This window comes from Artemia franciscana, chromosome 3, assembly GCF_032884065.1.
Source record: "Artemia franciscana chromosome 3, ASM3288406v1, whole genome shotgun sequence".
NCBI classification, from domain to species: domain Eukaryota; kingdom Metazoa; phylum Arthropoda; class Branchiopoda; order Anostraca; family Artemiidae; genus Artemia; species Artemia franciscana.
In genome coordinates this window covers 43,214,082-43,232,430 of record NC_088865.1, presented here as the reverse complement: position 1 = coordinate 43,232,430, position 18,349 = coordinate 43,214,082, and the positions used below count along the sequence as shown (strand labels likewise).

The 18,349-nt window shown below is 37.0% G+C and overlaps 1 protein-coding gene across 1 annotated transcript; it reads right to left on the bottom strand.

Annotated features, from left to right (window-relative positions):
• Positions 1-1,092: 1,092 nt before the first annotated feature.
• LOC136025541 (uncharacterized) lies at positions 1,093-14,739 on the bottom strand. The gene is made up of 3 exons (XM_065701569.1): positions 14,672-14,739; positions 10,654-10,984; positions 1,093-1,657 (listed from the first exon to the last, which is right to left on the bottom strand). Exons 1-3 carry the CDS (start codon positions 14,737-14,739, stop codon positions 1,130-1,132), a joined length of 927 nt encoding a protein of 308 aa, XP_065557641.1. The 3' UTR covers positions 1,093-1,129.
• Positions 14,740-18,349: the final 3,610 nt, after the last annotated feature.

Genomic DNA, 18,349 nt, shown 5'->3' with positions numbered 1-18,349 from the left:
TCCCTCGTAAATATTTCGTTAATACTGAGAATTATTTTTTTATACCTTTGTCAAAGAAAAATAACAATAAATACTAGATGGATCGAAGAATTTTAACGACTTAATAAAAGTATTACTAAATATACTTAATAAAAGTATATATACAATTCCATTTTTGAACATAAATTGTTAAAAAAAAAGAATTAACAATAAAAAATACTTACTGGTAATTAAAATAGCAAAGATATAATCAATGAGGCTGTCATGCAATCTTGATATAAAAATTGTATTGCATTTAACAACAAAAAACATTGTATTAACAATAAAAATACCAAATAGATGATCAATAAATCTGGCATGTATTCCTAATATAAAAATCCGGAAAAAATTTTAAGCATTAAAATATCAAATAATAACCGCTTATAATCAACTCTAAGGGAAGCCAAAAAAAAAATTCAATTATTAACTGGAAGTACTCCCACATTATTTTTGAAGATGCCAAAGGAATGGCAGCATCATGCAGACTCTGGGAGTGTGTTCCAGACCATGTTACAAGCTATCAAAGAGTTGAAGTCAGATCGCACTGATGGACCGCGAGGGCTCTGTAAATTATTGGAAGCAATGGTGTCATTTCACAGAATTGAAGGAGGGGGCAAATATATTTTTCAATACCTTGGGGGGAGTCGAATTTGTCGTATTTTCAATTTCTGACTGAAAGTACTAGAAAAAGGCATTTTTAGGTGGAAATGTCCCCAAAAAGGTACTTTTCAAAATTAATGAGTGAGAACACAGCCCCCGCCCAACTGACGCTACTAGTTGGAACTGCGGAAATTGTAAGTTTATTGGTCGGAAATAAAATATAAATTATTACAAAGGGGAGCGGGAAGATGACCATGCAAGTGCAAAAGTGAATAAGCACGCGAAATAAGATGAGGAGAATTGATATTAAGCAAGGTTTTAAACGAAGAACGGTTAGTATTCTGACAATAGCCCTTGCTTTACAATAAATTATTTTAAAAGTGGCTTCTGTAGCGATAGAAAGAATGAGATCTCAATAAACCATTTTATCAAGTATAAAGATAATTAAAACAATTGTTAAGCGAAAGATAGTCATAAATTTAATTAAAGGATTCATTAAGTATAAACATACTTAATACAAATAGTTGATGAAAATATAATCATCAACGAATCTGCCACGCAATCTTTTCATCATCATGAATCCTTTAGTTTGCATGAAATCTTTAAGTGCTTGAGTTCCCTCTTTTATATATCGATGTTCAACCGTCATTGATTTAATTTTTAGCAGATTCCAGTTGAGGTTGCTTAGTATTCCCATCTCTGCCCCTTCTACATCCAAACTTAAAAAATCTACTTGAGTCGCATTTAACGCAAGGAGTATTGAAGTCAGAGGAAAACATTGAACAGTGATCGAATCCTCAAGTTCACCAAGTCTGCTGTTCAACAAATCTTTAATGAATTTCGATTTTACAGGATACTTGAAAGGACTGAGGCATGCAGGCAGTAACCATGACTTTCTTTGTTTCTGCTTTAGCAATGAGAAATTGAAAGGATCTGGCTCTATGAGTATCCCAGTCCAGTTTAAAGCTCGCTCCATATATAGGGTGTTTGAGGAAAATTCACCATCAAATGCTCCAGCTTCCACGAAGAACCCTTGTTCCTGAAAAGTGTAATAAATATAAATTTATCAACAATGATATCTCAACTGCGAGTAAAATTATAAACTATATGGGCCTTCCTGTCCTTTGAGAACATTTTTGAAATGCTCCAGCTTCCACGAAGAACCCTTGTTCCTGAAAAGTGTAATAAATATAAATTTATCAACAATGATATCTCAACTGCGAGTAAAATTATAAACTATCTGGGCCTTCCTGTCCTTTTGAGAACATTTTTGAAATGCTCCAGCTTCCACGAAGAACCCTTGTTCCTGAAAAGTGTAATAAATATACATTTAGCAACAATGAGATCTCAACTGCGAGTAAAATTATAAACTATATGGGCCTTCCTGTCCTTTTGAGAACATTTTTGAGCCTTCCACTGAAATTCCCGTGTACCCCAACTGACGGTTTGAAATTTTATACTTTTCGATTTTTTGAAGATTCCTTGGAAGACATAGGTTTAGATCCATTTTTATCTTCTGCTTTTTCCATTCCTTATCCATTTTGTCAATCCAATTTTGTTAGAAATGATCAACCAAGACGTCGTCAATTTTGTAAGGAAGGATCACTAAGGTTAGCTTAGCATACTAGAATTGAATTTTTTTTTCCATGAGTACAGGGGTTCGAGTATCGACTACTAGTGTCGCTGGTTATTTGTTTTACAACGGGGGTTAATGGCATGACTGCAAGCCCAGCCAGAGTAGACCCAGATTTATATTGGTACTTGAAGAAATCTGGAAGGTAAACAGGAAGGATATGCGAAAGCAGAGGATGGCTGATGGCACTGCGTAGCTTGGTAATTTTAGAACGTATTTTAATGGAAATACGCTTGGAAAATTATTTGACTATATATCTGCCCAATTTTGGCTTAGTGCAGCTCTTTTCTTTCCTTAGAAAAACTTTTTACGTGCAAAAGTGTTTAAACTGATTTTTGCTAGTTTTTTATGGCATTTGGTATTTACCAATCAGAAAAAAATTAGGTATTTTAATTTACGAACGGCTGATCGGATCTCAATGAAATTTGATATTTAGAAAGATCTCGTGTCTCAGAGCTCTTATTTTAAATCCCGATCAGATCCAGTGACATTGAGAGGAGTTAGAGGGGGAAACCTGAAATCTTGGAAAACGCTTAGAGTGGAGGGATCGGATGAAACTTGGCGGAAAAAATAAGCACAAGTCCTTGATACGTGATTGACATAACCGGAACAGATCCATTCTCTTTGGGAGAGTTGGGGGAGGGGTGGAGGGTTAATTCTGAAAAATTGGAAAAAAGAGGTATTTTTAACTTACGAAGGAGTGATCGGATCTTAATAAAATTTGATATTTAGAAGGACCTCGCAACTCAAATATCTTATTTTAAATCCCGACAAGATCTAGTATCATTGGGGGGGAGGGGAACTGGAAATCTTGGAAAAGGCTTAGTGTAGAAAGATCGGGATGAAACTTGTTGGGAAGAATAAGCACAAGATACATCATCCTACAGACACATCATTCTCAAGATACGTGTCCTAGATACATCATTGACACAACCGGACCGGATCCGCTCTCTTTGGGGGAGTTGGGGGGGGGGGGCTAATTCAGAAAAAAATTAGAAAAAATGAGGTATTTTTAACTTACGAACGGGTGTTTGGATCGTAATGAAATTTGATATTTAAAAGGACTTTGTGTCTCAGAGCTTATTTTAAATCCTGACTGGATCCGGTGACATTGGGGGGAGCTGGAGGACGAAAGCGGAAATCTTGGAAAACGCTTAGAGTAGAGAGATCGTGATGATACTTGGTGGGAAGAATAAGCAAAAGTCCTAGATACGTGATTGACATAACCCGACCGGGTTGGCTCTCTTTGGGGGAGTTGCGGGAGATGGTGGTGGTTAATTCTGAAAAAATTGAGGTAGGCCTATTTGTAACTTACGAACGGGTGATCAGATCTTAATGACATTTTGATATTTAAAAGGATCTTGTACTTCAGAGATCTTATTTTAAATCCCAACCAGATTCGGTGACATTGGAGGGATTTGGAGGGGGAAACCGGAAATCTTGGAAAACGAGAAAATTGAGATATCTTTATCTTCCGAATGGGCGATAGCATGTTAATGAAACTTGATATATAGAAAGATCTTTATGTCTCAGAAGACGTGCTAGTACGATGAAAATTGGTAGGCGTGTCAAGGATCTGCACAAATTAACTTGATAACAGTCGTTTCCCCGGTTTGACCATCGAGGGGCTGGAGGGAGAAGAAAAAACGAAAAAAATGGGGTATTTTTAACTTACGAATGGTTGATCAGATCTTAATGAAATTCTATATTTAGAAGGACCTCGTGTCTCAGAGCTCTTATTTTAAATCATGACAGTATCCGGTGGTATTGGTGGGAGTTGGACGGGGGGCAACGGGAAATCTTGGAAAACGCCTAGAGTGGAGAGATCGGGATGAAACTTGATGGGAAGAATAAGTATGAGTCTTAGATGCGTGATTGACATAATCGGACTGAATCCACTCTCTTTGGGGGAGTTAATTCGGAAAAATTAGAAAAAATGAGTTATTTTTAACTTACGAACGGGTGACAAGATCTTAATGAAATTTGATATTTAGAAGGAACTCATATCTCAGAGATCGGAATGAAACTATGAAACTTGGTGAGTAGCAAATAGATACGGGATTGACGTACCAGGACTGGATCCGCTATCTTTGGGGGAGTTAGGGGGGTCCAGTACTTTGGCGAGTTCGGTGCTTCTGGACGTGCTAGAACGATGAAAATTGGTAGGCGTGTCAGGGACCTGCACAAATTGACTTGATAAAGTCGTTTTCCCCGATTCGACTATGTGGAGGGCTGAAAGTGAGAGACAAAATTAGAAGAAAAGAGGTATTTTTAACTAACGAGTGGGTGATCGGATCTTAATGAATTTTGATATTTAGAAGGACCTCTTGTGTCAGGGCTCGGATCATATCTAAATGAATTTTGATATTTAGATGGACCTCATTTCTCAGAGCAAAGTCGAGATTTTAAATCCCGACCGGCATTAAGCCTCTGATTTTCCTTTTAAATCAATCTATTGATTCTTAGAATTTTGCTTGAGCTCATGCCTTATGAGCTCTTGGCTCTTAGCTCTTCCAACTTCGTCACAAGTGCCATATGAGCTCTTAGCTCTAGTTATTGACATGGTTTTTTCATTGAAAAAAGAAAAAAATATTTTAAACCTTTTTTTTATAAGAATTCGTAGTCTGGCTCGCTACTTATATGTCGGGAAATTTTCTAACAATTTTTAAAAGCATACGCCCTTTTAAAGATCTTGACGCGCATAGTATTTTTTTAATTTAGTTTTACACCTCCTCAAATTTTCATGGAAAATTTGACTTAATACCATTCCCAAAACATTGTATCTCTGCTATTTTGACAACTTGGATGCACTTAGACTCTTGATTTTGTTCAATTGTACAAGTAGAAGCCCTGAAAATTTCAGCCAAGTTGTTCTTGAGATATTGCTTAGATGTCAGATTGACAACCAGCATACACGTAGTGCCTTTTGATTTAGCTTTAATGCAACATAAACTTTCTGTGAAAATTTTAAATATATACCGTATTCTATGGTATAGGGCATACCCTACGTCCTTCGGATAACGAGCATGCACATAATGTGTTTTGATTTAGCCCAACATCCCCTTCAACAGTCCCTAGAAGTTCCATAAGATTACCAATATCCTTAGTAATATTAGTGCTAATAGCGGTAGTAGCACCATTGCTACATACCCCTCAACATGCTTTGAAAATTTTAACCTAGTACTCTAAAATTTTATGCACGCATAGCATTGTGTTCAGATGTATCCTCTTTGTGTTAAAAAAAACCTTGAGTATTATAAAGTCCAGGAAGAGAATGGTTTGACCCAGAACAACTTACAATAGGTATGATACTTTCACTACCCGACCCAGCAAGTATGTTTTTTTTTTAAGGTTGAGGTTGATATTTAGGAGATGAAATTCGTGTTCCCATATAAAGGCGTACAACAACAAAATTGATGCCTAAAATTGGGTACTAGGTCACAGTGATTATGAAAATCTCCTTTATTTGAATTTAAAATCAAACGGTCGATATGGATTGTATCATTTCCAAAGAAGAAATAGTGAAAAAGTCGGGAAAAGTCGTTTTGGGATCGAAAGTTGCAGACTTGGTGGATAAAGTATTTCGATCAAGGAAGCGTGAAGGTGTCAAGGCAGTCATTGGGTATCTTGTCCCAGGTCATGCAGGTCTAGCTTCACAAACAAGAAATCTGTCGAAGGGTACCAGTCATAGTTGTCGCAGTTGAAACAAAGTCAGAGGCGAGAATCTTCCCCTTTATCAGGAAACTTTAATTCAAATTGTCTCTTTTGCCTCTAAGCCAGTTACCTTTGACGGAACAAAGAAGAAAGAATACAGTTTCATGATTAGAACGAGTGAATTTGAAAACACAATAATAGAGGTCTGTGGAATGAAAAATGTTAGAAAAATCAGAGTACTTGTCGTCGTTGACACAGGTGAATCAAGGTCAGAGGCGAGAATATTCCCGTTTATTAGGCAACTTCAACTTTAAATCCGATTGTCTCTTTTGCTCTAAACCATTTACCTTTGACATACCGAAGAAGAAAGAATACAGTTTCAAGGTTAGAACAAAAGAGTTTGAAAATATACTCTGAAGGTTTTGCGCAAAGAGAAATGACGACTGGTCAGGAGCAGTGATGGCTAGAATTCTTGCTGCCACTGTCGATCTAATCGCTACTGATGTAGTTTACCACAAATCCTGCAACTCAAAGTTTATAACGCAACGTTATATCCCCAACAGGTAAAGCGGAATTCTTTCACAGTCTGAAAACAAAAAAAACTTGAATCAGAACGAGGAGTACGAGAAAGTTGTCCAGTTTTTTTCAGGCTAACGATGATGAGTAACTTACACTGAATGATCTTGTTAGTATGAAGAATGAGCTCGTGGACGATTCAGAGGATTCTGGATGAAGTGGAAGATGCATGAAAAAGAAAATGGGTGAAAGTGCAGTATTTGCACTGATAGACGGCTGACAGGACGTTATTATGCTAAGAGTCCCGGCTCATGCCATTCCCAGCGTGTATTACCTAAAGCCGAAAATTGTTGACGTGAAACAAGAGAAGAAAGCTATCGTACGAGCTGCAGTAGCTAGAATCAAAAGTGATGCCAAAGGTATTAAACAACAAACGGATGTATATCCCAATTCTAAAAACTTTGGGCAGATAACAGACAACCTCGAATACCTACTGTCATCTTTGCGGCTTTTTCTCAACTCTCTCTGCGTTGGGGACAAACAGACAGGAAGGCTGTGTAAATAGTTCAGTGCATGTTACAAGTCTGTCGGTCAAAGGCAGTCAGATCACCTCTTCAGACTGTATTAGCTGTCCAGCTGGATCATCTTTTTATCAGCCACTTTCTAATTGACATGCTCAGTGCTATGGGTTTCAGCTCATCATATTACAAGACGAAGCTCTTCAAGCGTACCGCCGTGGTTTCTAACAGCACAAACATAGAAGGCCTGGAAGGAATTTTTGTATGCAGCACATATCTGATAACGTCGACGATGACGTCCGAACCCTTGATGGTAACAACACTTTTCACGCATGGGCATAATTGTTTCTGTGACGCCACTGTTGAGGTCTTCAACAGTACTTGAGAGGAGAAATTTTGTTATGTCAAGGCTGATAACTGGACCAAACCGAATTCTCAATAAGTATCTCAGACAGACACTAGGATAACCTAACCTTCTGTACAATACGCTACCATGTGCTTCGATTCTGGATCCCTCAAAGTGTCACAAATTGCTACGAAAGACATCCATACTTTTTTTTCCACCCTTACCTAGCTGGAAGAGATCTATAAATTATCCGTATGTTGATATGTTGATGTATGTTGAGGCTCTTACTCAGGGAAAGCCTCCATTCTCTTCATGCCCATGATAGATATGAGACAAAGTGATCCCATTTGTATCTACTCCATATTCAGAGTCGTTTGAGAACAGTGCCCCAAATGGAGTGTGAATTCAGTACTGATCATTGATCAGCCACTTTACTGGAAAGCTCTTACCACTATTGCTCCCGAGACAGATACATGTCCTTGAAGAAATAGATCCTCTTACGGCTGGGTGGCTTCAGCACACTCAAGAGTTACTTGGGACTGTTGGACAGATTAGGGAAGGTTCTGGATCTCAACACCCGTTTGAAATAATGCAAGTGTTAAATGCAGTTCTACACATCATTTCTGGGAAAGCCTATTCCTGAGCTGTACCGTGGGACATACTCACTGACTGGGCACTGAACACACTTCTCTTCACTGAACTTTACGACACTGAAGATGGCGCTGATTCAGTACGCACGGAAATAATATTCAATGCCTCCGAGGAGATTACTATACCCTAGCATCCAATTCCAACGGGAACCTAGCATCTAATTCCACGAGGGGGGCTAGCAGTCAATTCCATGAGAGCCCCTAGCAACCAATTTTAAAGGAGAGGGGCCCTAGAAGTCAATTCCAATGGAACCTCTAGCAACCAATTTTAACGGGAGGCCCTAGCATTCAATTCCAACGAGGACCCTAGCATCCAATTCCGCTGGGGCCCCTTGTACCCAATTTCATCAAACCCCATAGCAACCAATTCCGACGGGACCCCTAGTATCCAATTCCAAAGGGGGGCCCTAACAGTCAATTCAGACGGGGGGGTCCCCTAGCAACCAATTTTACCGACAAGACGTTTTTCAAGATGTTTGAAGATTTTTTCGCATGTTATGTTATAGGAGAATGTTTGCCTATGTTAAGGATGACGGGATCTCGCATGACATTCTAGATTTCAGGGGCCCATGGAGGATCCCAACTTAATTGAGGAGGACGCACACGTTGGTGTTACATAATACTTTCTGGGATTTATTCTTTCAATGCCCTTTTTTTTCAGGGAACCTTTATAATCTAAAGGGTTGTTTTTGTCCGCATTCGGACAATTTTTTTTTTTGTCCGTGCTACTTCTATTGCAACCAACACTATCACTATGAGTATTAAGATGAAAATTTTTGCAAGTTTTGAGGTGCAAGTATAACTAAATTAAAACACGATATGGACAAACGGGTTATCAAATCTGATTGCATTAAGTTGAAACTCCAAGGATTTAATGAGGGAGATGTTGAATTGATGAAAAGGTAACGTGTTAATACTAATGCTGCTACTTGTGCTAGGGCTATTGGTGTTAATACTGCTACTAGTCCTACAGCTAGTATTGCTAGTGCTCCTATCTACAACTACTGACTACTACTATTACTACTACTACTGCTACTACTACTACTACTACTACTACTACTACTACTACTACTACTACCACTACTACTACTACTACTACTACTACTACTACTGAAGGTGAAGCTTTCAAAGAGCGTTTTGGTGCATGATGAATTAAGTCAAAATGAACTATGAGCATCTAGACTGTCAAAAAGGTGTAACGGTAATACCTCAGGAACGGTTTAACTTATTAAGTCAGAACTTCCAGGGTATGTTGTGGTGGATTTTGAACTAACCAAAGGGCATCATGTGAGTACTAATAATACTGCTGCTAAGATTGATGCAATTAATAAGACTAAGGGCATTAAGTTTAAAGTTTTTAGGAAACGTTTAGGGGTCAATTGATTGAAAAACACTACATGCATGCATGTTTTCCAAAGGACATCTAAGTAACGTCATAGGGAGCGCAGCACTATCATAAAAACTTTCAAAGGAACTCATTCGATTAGAAATGAAAAGTTCTAATGGCCTTTTTTAGAGTCCAATTAAATTGGAGAGCTGGCAGCCCTTTCCCGAACCAATTACTTCTCCAAACACAACCCAATCAAAATTTTTAGACAACCCTTTTGTTCAGCATAGTTGAATGGTCCGATAAACTTTCTCTTGGAATCTCAGGAATACCACCCCCCACAGCCATAGAGGAAGGGCTGTAAATTATGCAATTTGACTATTATTTATGTATAGTACTTGATGTTGGGAGAGGGGGCATGTTGCCTTCTGCAGACCGGCACTTGACTTAAAACAATCCTTTTTCAAGCTGAGTGTTCCTGTTTCTCGTAATATCGAAAAAAAAAAAAAATCATAACGAAGACTATTGAGCAAAACAACAAATATATGTGGAATGAAAGTTTAATATGTATATAATGACGCTAACTTCTTAAAGTGTTAAGAATTTGGGTTTATTAAAGTTAAAAAGTTGAAAACACTTAAAATGTCTTTTGTTTTCAGTAAAGTGCAAATTGTTCTCTGGTCTTCAGATGGCAATATACCCTCTCTCCGAATATCAAATACAGTATTAATATCGAATAGAGTAATCCAGTATCAAATAAATACATAAATAAGCACAGTAATACAGTATCAAATAGAGTTCCAACATATCAAATGCCCTCTCTCAAGGGGCGTTGTTCGGAGGAGGAGGGGTTAAAGGGTGGCAGCACCCCAATAATCTGGGGGAGCAGGATGAGAATCATTATATAGCCCATGTTACTTTATTATCCAGATATGGACCCCTCTTAGCCCTCCCCCAAAAAAATTCTGGAGCTAAGCCCTTGCCTCTCTCCCTCGTACTATATCGGTGTCCGCCCCGCTCATCGCTCGTTTTAAGCTTGACATGGTCATTGTTTGTAATTTTTGTTCGTTTTGGGTTTCTCCTAATTATGTATGATTATTTTAGAGTAGTTTCATGCTTGGAAAATTATTTGACTTTATTTCTGCTCGTTTATGGTTTAATATGACTCTTTTTATGTTTCTTTGAAAAGCTTATTTTCGTGGAAACAGTTCTACAAATTAATTAACATAAAAAGCCAATTCGTTTGATATATCTATTGATTTTAAGACCCCTTTTTTAAGAGTTTCCTCTGCCTATTTATAACTCTTTGCCAGAAACTCTTCGTAATATCAATGCAGAAAAGATAATGACAACAATGCATTTAGTAATTTAATTAATGTGATCAAACCTACCTGATTCCTTAAATAATGTAAGACTGCTTGAGATTGACCTTGAGACGGGTTGAAATATAAATCGTTACTAGTTAAATTATACGGCTTTTCCGAGGGTATAATCATCATTGATCGAATCCTTTCAAGTAAACACTCATCGTCTTCCAAAATATCTGACACAAAAACATTCACAGATGAACAATCTAAAATAACAAGTTTGATGTTTAAAATAGAAATTAGCAGCACAAATACAAAAAATATAAGTAAAACGCATTTAATATACTTTCTTAATAACATTTGTACTAAGTGAGTCGTTTTGACGAAATGATCAATATCCGCCAATGAGATGTGTCTAAAAATAACGGTTTATATTTTTCAACGCATTTCTCTTAACAATAAAGCCAGATAGTTTAATAATGAAAAACAAATTATAAGACAGATGTTTCACACTGTATACAGGTTTTCAAAGAAGCTTAAAAATCGTCTGTTATGAAAAATTATTTTTTATGATTTTTTGAAGGGACTTGTTAGTAGTAGTAATATCTTTTTTGAAGTTAGATCAAGCATAGAAAATCATTTAACATTTTGCAGTTTGGTTTAGGTTCTACTATAATTAAAGAAGTGTTATTATTATTTTATACTTTTATTTATGTCATAGAAAATTATTATGAGCAATTACTTAAGCAAAACAAAAACTAATCATATCAAGGTAAAATAACTTATAATCAATTTTTTTATACTTCAGACCCCTCACCCCTCTCATTGAGAGATATTTGAAGTGATCCGTTTTATCAAGAATGATTATAACTCTTGACGTATTATTATATTAATATTACACTTTTATGTAAAAATGGGGGGGTGAAGGAGGGAGTGGCAGTATCTTTGGCATTTAAGAAAATGCCATTAGAACGACGCTTGTCAATAGAAACTAAAACTCTAAAAATAAAGTTTTGTGTACAATAAAAAACACTGGAAATAAAGAAGTAATTCATTGCAATTTTGCTGAACTTTAATTTTGTTCAAATTTAGTACTAAGATGGGCAATTTATTGAAAATTGTTTAATTGGATTTCGGTAGTAATTGATTGACGTTATCTGAAGTTGGACAAATGTTTTAATGTCATAGTTGTTTGTGTACTATCACTTGATGTCTTTATCAGTTTATAAGACGAATATTTTGATGTCATAGCTGTTTGTGTACTATCACTTGTTTTGATGCTTTATCAGTTGTTAAATTTAGTAACTAAATTTAAAAAAATACATATTGAAAAGACTCCCTAGTGAAAAAAAAATTGCCGTCTGACACTGGTTTAGGATTTTAACTGTTATTTTGTTTCGTCTTAAAAGTAAAAGACTATTGCGAAAAAAAATTATGATGATTTCGAAAAAAGCCTGAAACCCCTCAGAAATGGCGTCAGATCAAAATGAAAAGTGTACTATTGGAATTAGCATGGTCGAAGACCTTTTACAAGGAAATTACAGTCCCGCGCCTCGAACAATAAGGAAAATCACTTTTTTCCATCGGTAGTACTGATCTGTCTTCCGTTTTTTTTTCTTTTTTTCCCAGGCCTAGCGGGTTACTAGAACATCATAGAAATATGCTTAATGGCTCATTCAAAATCAATTTCTCATATCTACGCGCTTTTTATAAATTCCGTCATCTGCAAGTCCTATATGGCACTAAAATCGCACTTTTTGTGCCATTTCTCAAGGGGTGGTACTAACAGGCTACCAGAATACAGTACACAGATTTTTTATGTCTCATATAAAAAATATTGCTCATGTCTACCTTCTTCCTATAAATTCCACAATTTGCAAGTTCCAAATGGAACTAAGAATGGCACTTTTGGTGTCATGTCTCAATTGGAGAAGCTGAGCTATTGGGCTTGCACAACTTATAAGAGTTATGTTTAATGGCTCACTTGAAAGCTATTGCTCATATCTACCTGCTTTTTTTCAATTCTACCATTCGTAAGCGCGATCTAGCACTACAAACAACACTTTTGGTGCCACTTTTGAAGTGGAAGAGCTCTGAAGTAAAAAACAGGTACTATTGTAATATTTATATTCCAGAACCCTTAACTGGAGGTTTACAAGAACCCCTCCCATACACTCCCCCTCCCAGCCCCCTGATTAAAGTCTTATAAATCGTCTGCTCACCAGTAAGCTACTGAAAAGTTAGCAGGCTACCACACCATAGTGGATAGATGTTTAATGGCTCAATTAAAAAGCTATTGGTTATATTTAATAGGTTTTTTCAAATTCTATCATCTACAGATTTGACAGTTTTGCTCATGTCTGCTTTTTTCAATTCTAACATTAAAGTCTCCCCCTTATTAAAGTCTTACAAATCGTCTGCTCACCAGCAAGCTACTGAAACGTTAGCAGGCTACCACACCATAGTGGATAGATGTTTAATGGCTCAATTAATATATATATGTATATATATATATATATATATATATATATATATATATATATATATATATATATATATATATATATATATATATATGTATATACAAAATACTGGGTAGCCAAAAATCGGGTCCAACAAAGCGCCAAATTGGTTTCTATGCAAAATTAAAATCCGTTCAAACGTGTTTCAGCGTCCAGTCGTGTTTATCCGATACAAATGTGTTTAACTGCCCTAAATTGCGTTTAACCGGTTTAGCCGATTGGGATAAGCGGGGAGTCCCCGTACGCACTGACTTTCCGTCGTCACCCGCTTGGACACTCTGAAACTCGGGCAACCGGACACTTGGACACCCGGATATTTGGACACTTGGACGTTCGGACACTTGGACTTTTTTTTAAACTTTTTTTTCTATATCCTTAAAAGACATTGTGTACCATTGTAACAACAACTTGTAAATTTTTCAAGCATAGATGAAATAAGGGGTTTTACTCTCGTTTTTTGTTAAAAATGAACGAAGTCGACAGACAAGAAATCAAACAAACTCTTGTTACTTTGGAAAAATCGTTAAATTAAGTTTTGGTATTTTGTAGTGTGACTTGTTCGTAACCGATAATTTCGCCTTTTTCGAGTTTGGTTTCCTACCCATTTATAAGCGTGTTGTCTGAAAGTAATGGTTTGCAATGTTTGATATTGAGAGTGTCGGTATCTTCAATTTCATTTCTGATAATCGTAAATGGCTTATGAAATTATTTTGGTTTTGTAAAATATCAAGAAAATTAATAATTAATTGAAAATTGATAAGGAACTGAAAATAAATCAAATATCTTTAACATTTTTTTCTTATTTTTAACAAAAAAATTAACAAAGGCTAGTAAAAAAGGAATAAAAACATAAATAAATTTGCTTTCAAACCCAACCTAGCTACAAGATCTGTTGTAAATTCAGGCAAATATGCAATTCCAAAAAATAAGCGTACAAATTGGTGCAAATAGAATACCTTGCTCTTGTAGAAATATTTTGTTGGGAGGAACCAGCAAAAATCTAAAAAGCAAACTCCAACACTGCAAAATTCAAATATATTGTTCCTTGAATTACGACTTAAAAAGAAAATATCAGAAAGTTCAGATTTAGCAGTTGTGGAATGTCTGTTTGATCTTCCACACCATAAGATTATGTTTCATTCAGCAAAATTAATTAATAACTCTACTGGGGTAATACAAAGTATTCGTGAAATAATTGAAATTAAATAAAAAAATATGTATAACAGAGTTAGTACAAATAGAAGCGAATGTGCATATTGATCAAATCTAATTTAAAATAATTTAAGAAATTACACAGGCTGAAGCCTTATATACTTTTAATAGTAAATAAAATTCAAAAATTTTTGCAAATCAAAATGTAAGATAAAACAAAAGCTGAAAAAGTCAATAAACTTGTTACGAAACGCAAAAGATTTATTAAATTTATCAAACACAATAGTTTTTTGACATGTAGTTTGTTTTTAGTTAATTTAACTTAAAAGAGATGTAAGATTTTAAATAAAAATAAAATGAAGGATGGTTAGGGACTATTTGTCCATACACACATGTCCATATGCTCCTTAAATGAGATGCTTACTTACTTGTACTTGTACTTGTTGGGGGAATCAGGCGTTTCTACCTCGCCCGGCATCGATGATCTTAGAGACATTCTTGGACCATGTTGTTCGATCTTGTGCTAGCTGCTCTGCAAAAGTGAGCCACTGTGTTGACCATCTGTGACCAAATTTTCTAAAACCGCCGATTGTTTCAAGGTCTAACTTGGCCAGGTTCCACCAGTTCTTCCTCTGTCCTCCTTGGCGTTTCTTCCAGTAGCTAATAGGCTCAACTAGAAGTATTTGGCGAGGCAGGTACTCTGGTGGTTTCTGTAATGCATGGCCCAACCATTTCAAACGGCGTTCTTTAATAGTGAGCACAACATCTCACTGAATATTGCACATTCGACGTATATTTGCGTTGGAGGTACGGTCACGTAGCTGTACTCTGAGAATTCTTCGCAGACAAGTATGCTCAAACACCTTAAGTGTATTCTCTTGCTGTAGTTTTACCGACCATGTTTCGCACCCGTAAAGGAGAACGGTGCGGACTAGTGCCATGTAAATTCGAACTTTCGTTCGGACACTGATTTCGCGGCGATTCCATAAGGGTTTCCGAAGAGAGGCAAATACTGTCTGCGCTTTCTGTATTCTCTGCTGGATATCAGCGTCGATAGATCCGTCAGTACAAAGCTGGGAGCATAGGTATGTGAAATGGTTGACTTTTCCCACCTGAACTTGGTTGACAGTTAGTGGGAATGGTCCTGTGTCGTGGTTAATAGCCATGAATTTCGTTTTCTCTGTGCTGACTTTCAAGCCGATCACGTCTGCCCAGGCCACAACGCTGTCAAGCATGTTTTGGGCTTCTACAGGGTCTGACAGGAGGCCAACATCATCCACATAATCGAGGTCAGTCAGTGAGAGATTCTGTCCAATCTGCGCTCCTGGATAAGACGATAGAGCATTTTCAAGCACCCAATCGATGCAATAATTGAACAGAGTCGGAAAGAGGACACACCCTTGTTTTACTCCGAACTCAACCAAAAATTCTTCGGTTTCATCGCCATAGACTCTAACTCGGCTCACTGACGCGTCATAGTATGCCTTCATCAGTTCAACAAACTTCAACGGCATTCCGTCATTCTCTAGGATCTTCCAAAGTTTCTGGCGAGTGACAGAGTCGAAGGCGGCAATGAAGTCCAGGAACATCAAGATCAGGGGTATTGTGTACCTTTCAAACTGCTGGATGATGAGGCGAAAGGCGAAGATATTATCAGTACAGCCTCTACCTGGTCGAAAGCCGGCTTGAGTATGATCCCAAATATTTTGACTGCAATGTCTATGAGACTTATTCCACGGTAATTTTTGCATTCGATTTTGTCTCTGTCATACGTAATGACACTAAAAATAATAAATTGGCTAGCAATTGTTTGGATAAAGCACATGTCGCCAGGTACTTTTATTGTCATCAGATACTTTTATACGTAATGTCACCAATAATAGTAAATTAGCTGGCAGTTGTTAGGATAAAGCACATATCGCCAGGTACTTTTGTTGTCGCCAGGTACTTTTATACGTGATATCACCAATAATAATAAATTAGCTAGCAGATGTTAAGATAAAGCACATTTTGCCAGGTACTTTTATCGTCACCAGATAAAGGGATAGCCGACAAAGTGACGACCGGCTCCACTGGAAAGATTACTGATGGCCTGACGACCGGCTACGCCACAACTACAATTCCAATGTAATAAATCCTGAATCGGACCGCCCTTCACCCCTTTTTACCCCTAAAACAACATTGGCAATAGGAGCTTTAGATGTAAGGACCCTGGCAAAGGAAGGAAAATAGGATCTTCTTGTACCAGAAATCAATAGGTATAAATGGGACATCATTGGTCTGTCAGAAACCCATCCCTCAGTAACTGGTGTTGAAAGGATTGGGAATACAACACTACTTTTGTCAGTTCGTAACGATGGAATTCGTCGCCAGGGAGTAGGATTATTCTTTCAAAGAAAGCAAAGAAATCACTTATCTCCACAACTCCAGTCTTCGGACGTATCATTGCTATCCAGCTCAATGGTTCGACTGCGAACCGGAGCAACATCCAGGTTTATGCACCAGATTCTTTTATTAGCGACGAAGACTCAGAAGAATTTTACAGCCTACGCCGAAGCCTCACCAACTCTATTCCAAAAAAAAGACATAATTCTCGCTATGGGAAACTAAAGAACGGGGCGTTCAGGACGGGACAGCCCCTTCATATACGAAATAATTTCTGTTCGTTTTAAGTTTCAATGTCACTCTTGGCTTTCAGTTTAAAAAAACTTGTTTTTCTAATTTAATTTAAATAAAAAAAACTTGTTTTTTTAAACTGAAAGTAGGGAGCGACATTACAACTTAAAACGAACAGAAATTACTTCGTATATGAAAAGGGCTGCTTCCTCATCAACGCCCCGCTCTTAATGCTAAAGTTTGACTCTTTCTCTCAACTCTTCTTTCTAAAACAATAAAAAAACTTTAGCGTAAAGAGCGGGGCGTTGACGAGGAAGCAGCCCCTTTCATATACGAAGTAATTTCTGTTCGTTTTAAGTTTTAATGTCGCTCCTTACTTTCAGTTAAAAAAAAAAACTTTTTTTTTAATTCAATTTCTGAACATTTTTGAATCAATGCATGTTTTGATTTTGGCTCTCCGCAGAGAAATAATTCAAAAGAAATGTGTATATTTTTTTGGCTAAATGGCTTTCTCATAGTTTTGATCGATTTTGAGAAAAAAGAGCAGGGGAGGAAGCCTCGTTGCCCTCCAATTTTTTGGTTACTTAAAAAGGCAACTAGAACTTTTAATTTTTTACGAATATTTTTATTAGTAAAAGATATACGTAACTTATAAATTAGCTTACGTAACGAACTTTTGTATTCTCATGTTTTTATTACATATATGAGGGGGTTCACCCCCTTGTCAGTACCTCGCCCTTTACACTAAAGCTTAAATTTTGTCCCAATTCATTAAGAATGACCCGTGAATCACAAAAGCCGTAGAATAAATAGGTGAAATTACTAAAAATACTTTAGCGTAAAGAGCGAGGTATTAGGAGGAGGTGAGCCCCTCATATGCGTAATAAATTCTGTTCGTTTCAAGTTTTAATGCTGCTCCTTACTTCCAGTTGAAAAAGCTTTTCCATATTTATTTTGTCATTTTTTTTAATAATGCTAGAAAATCCTGCGCTCCCTTCATGGAAGTTTTCTTCCCCCATGACAAAAATTCCTCGATGGAAATTTCCCCCAACATATCCCCCTCTTCTCAACCCCTTCCCCAGATATTAAAAAAATCAAAAAACCAAAAAATCCCCCTGAAAATGTCTGTACACTTCCCAATAACCATTACTACATGTAAGCACTGGTCAAAGTTTGTAACTTGTAGCCCCTCCCACGGGGACTGTGTGGGAGTAAGTCGTCCCCAAAGACATAATTATAAGGTTTTTCGACTATGTTGAATAAAATGGATATCTCAGAATTTTGATCCGTTGAATTTGAGAAAATAATTAGCGTGGGAGGGGGCCTAGGTGCCCTCTAATTTTTTTGGTCACTTAGAAAGGGCACTAGAACTTTTCGTTTCCGTTAGAATGAGCCCTCTCACAACATTCTAGGACCACTGGGTCGATTCGATCACCCCTGGGGAAAAAAACACAAATAAACACGCATCCGTGATTTGCCTTCTGGCAAAA

Bases quoted from the DNA above. Each gene is read 5' to 3' on its own strand.
- LOC136025541 (XM_065701569.1), bottom strand. From the start codon at position 14,739: ATGTCTCTAAGATCATCGATGCCGGGCGAGGTAGAAACGCCTGATTCC. The intron at 10,985-14,671 runs GTAAGTAAGCAT...CGTTATTTTTAG, and splicing joins CCCAACAAGTACAAGTACAA to ACACATCTCATTGGCGGATA. The intron at 1,658-10,653 runs GTAGGTTTGATC...TACACTTTTCAG, and splicing joins TACATTATTTAAGGAATCAG to GAACAAGGGTTCTTCGTGGA.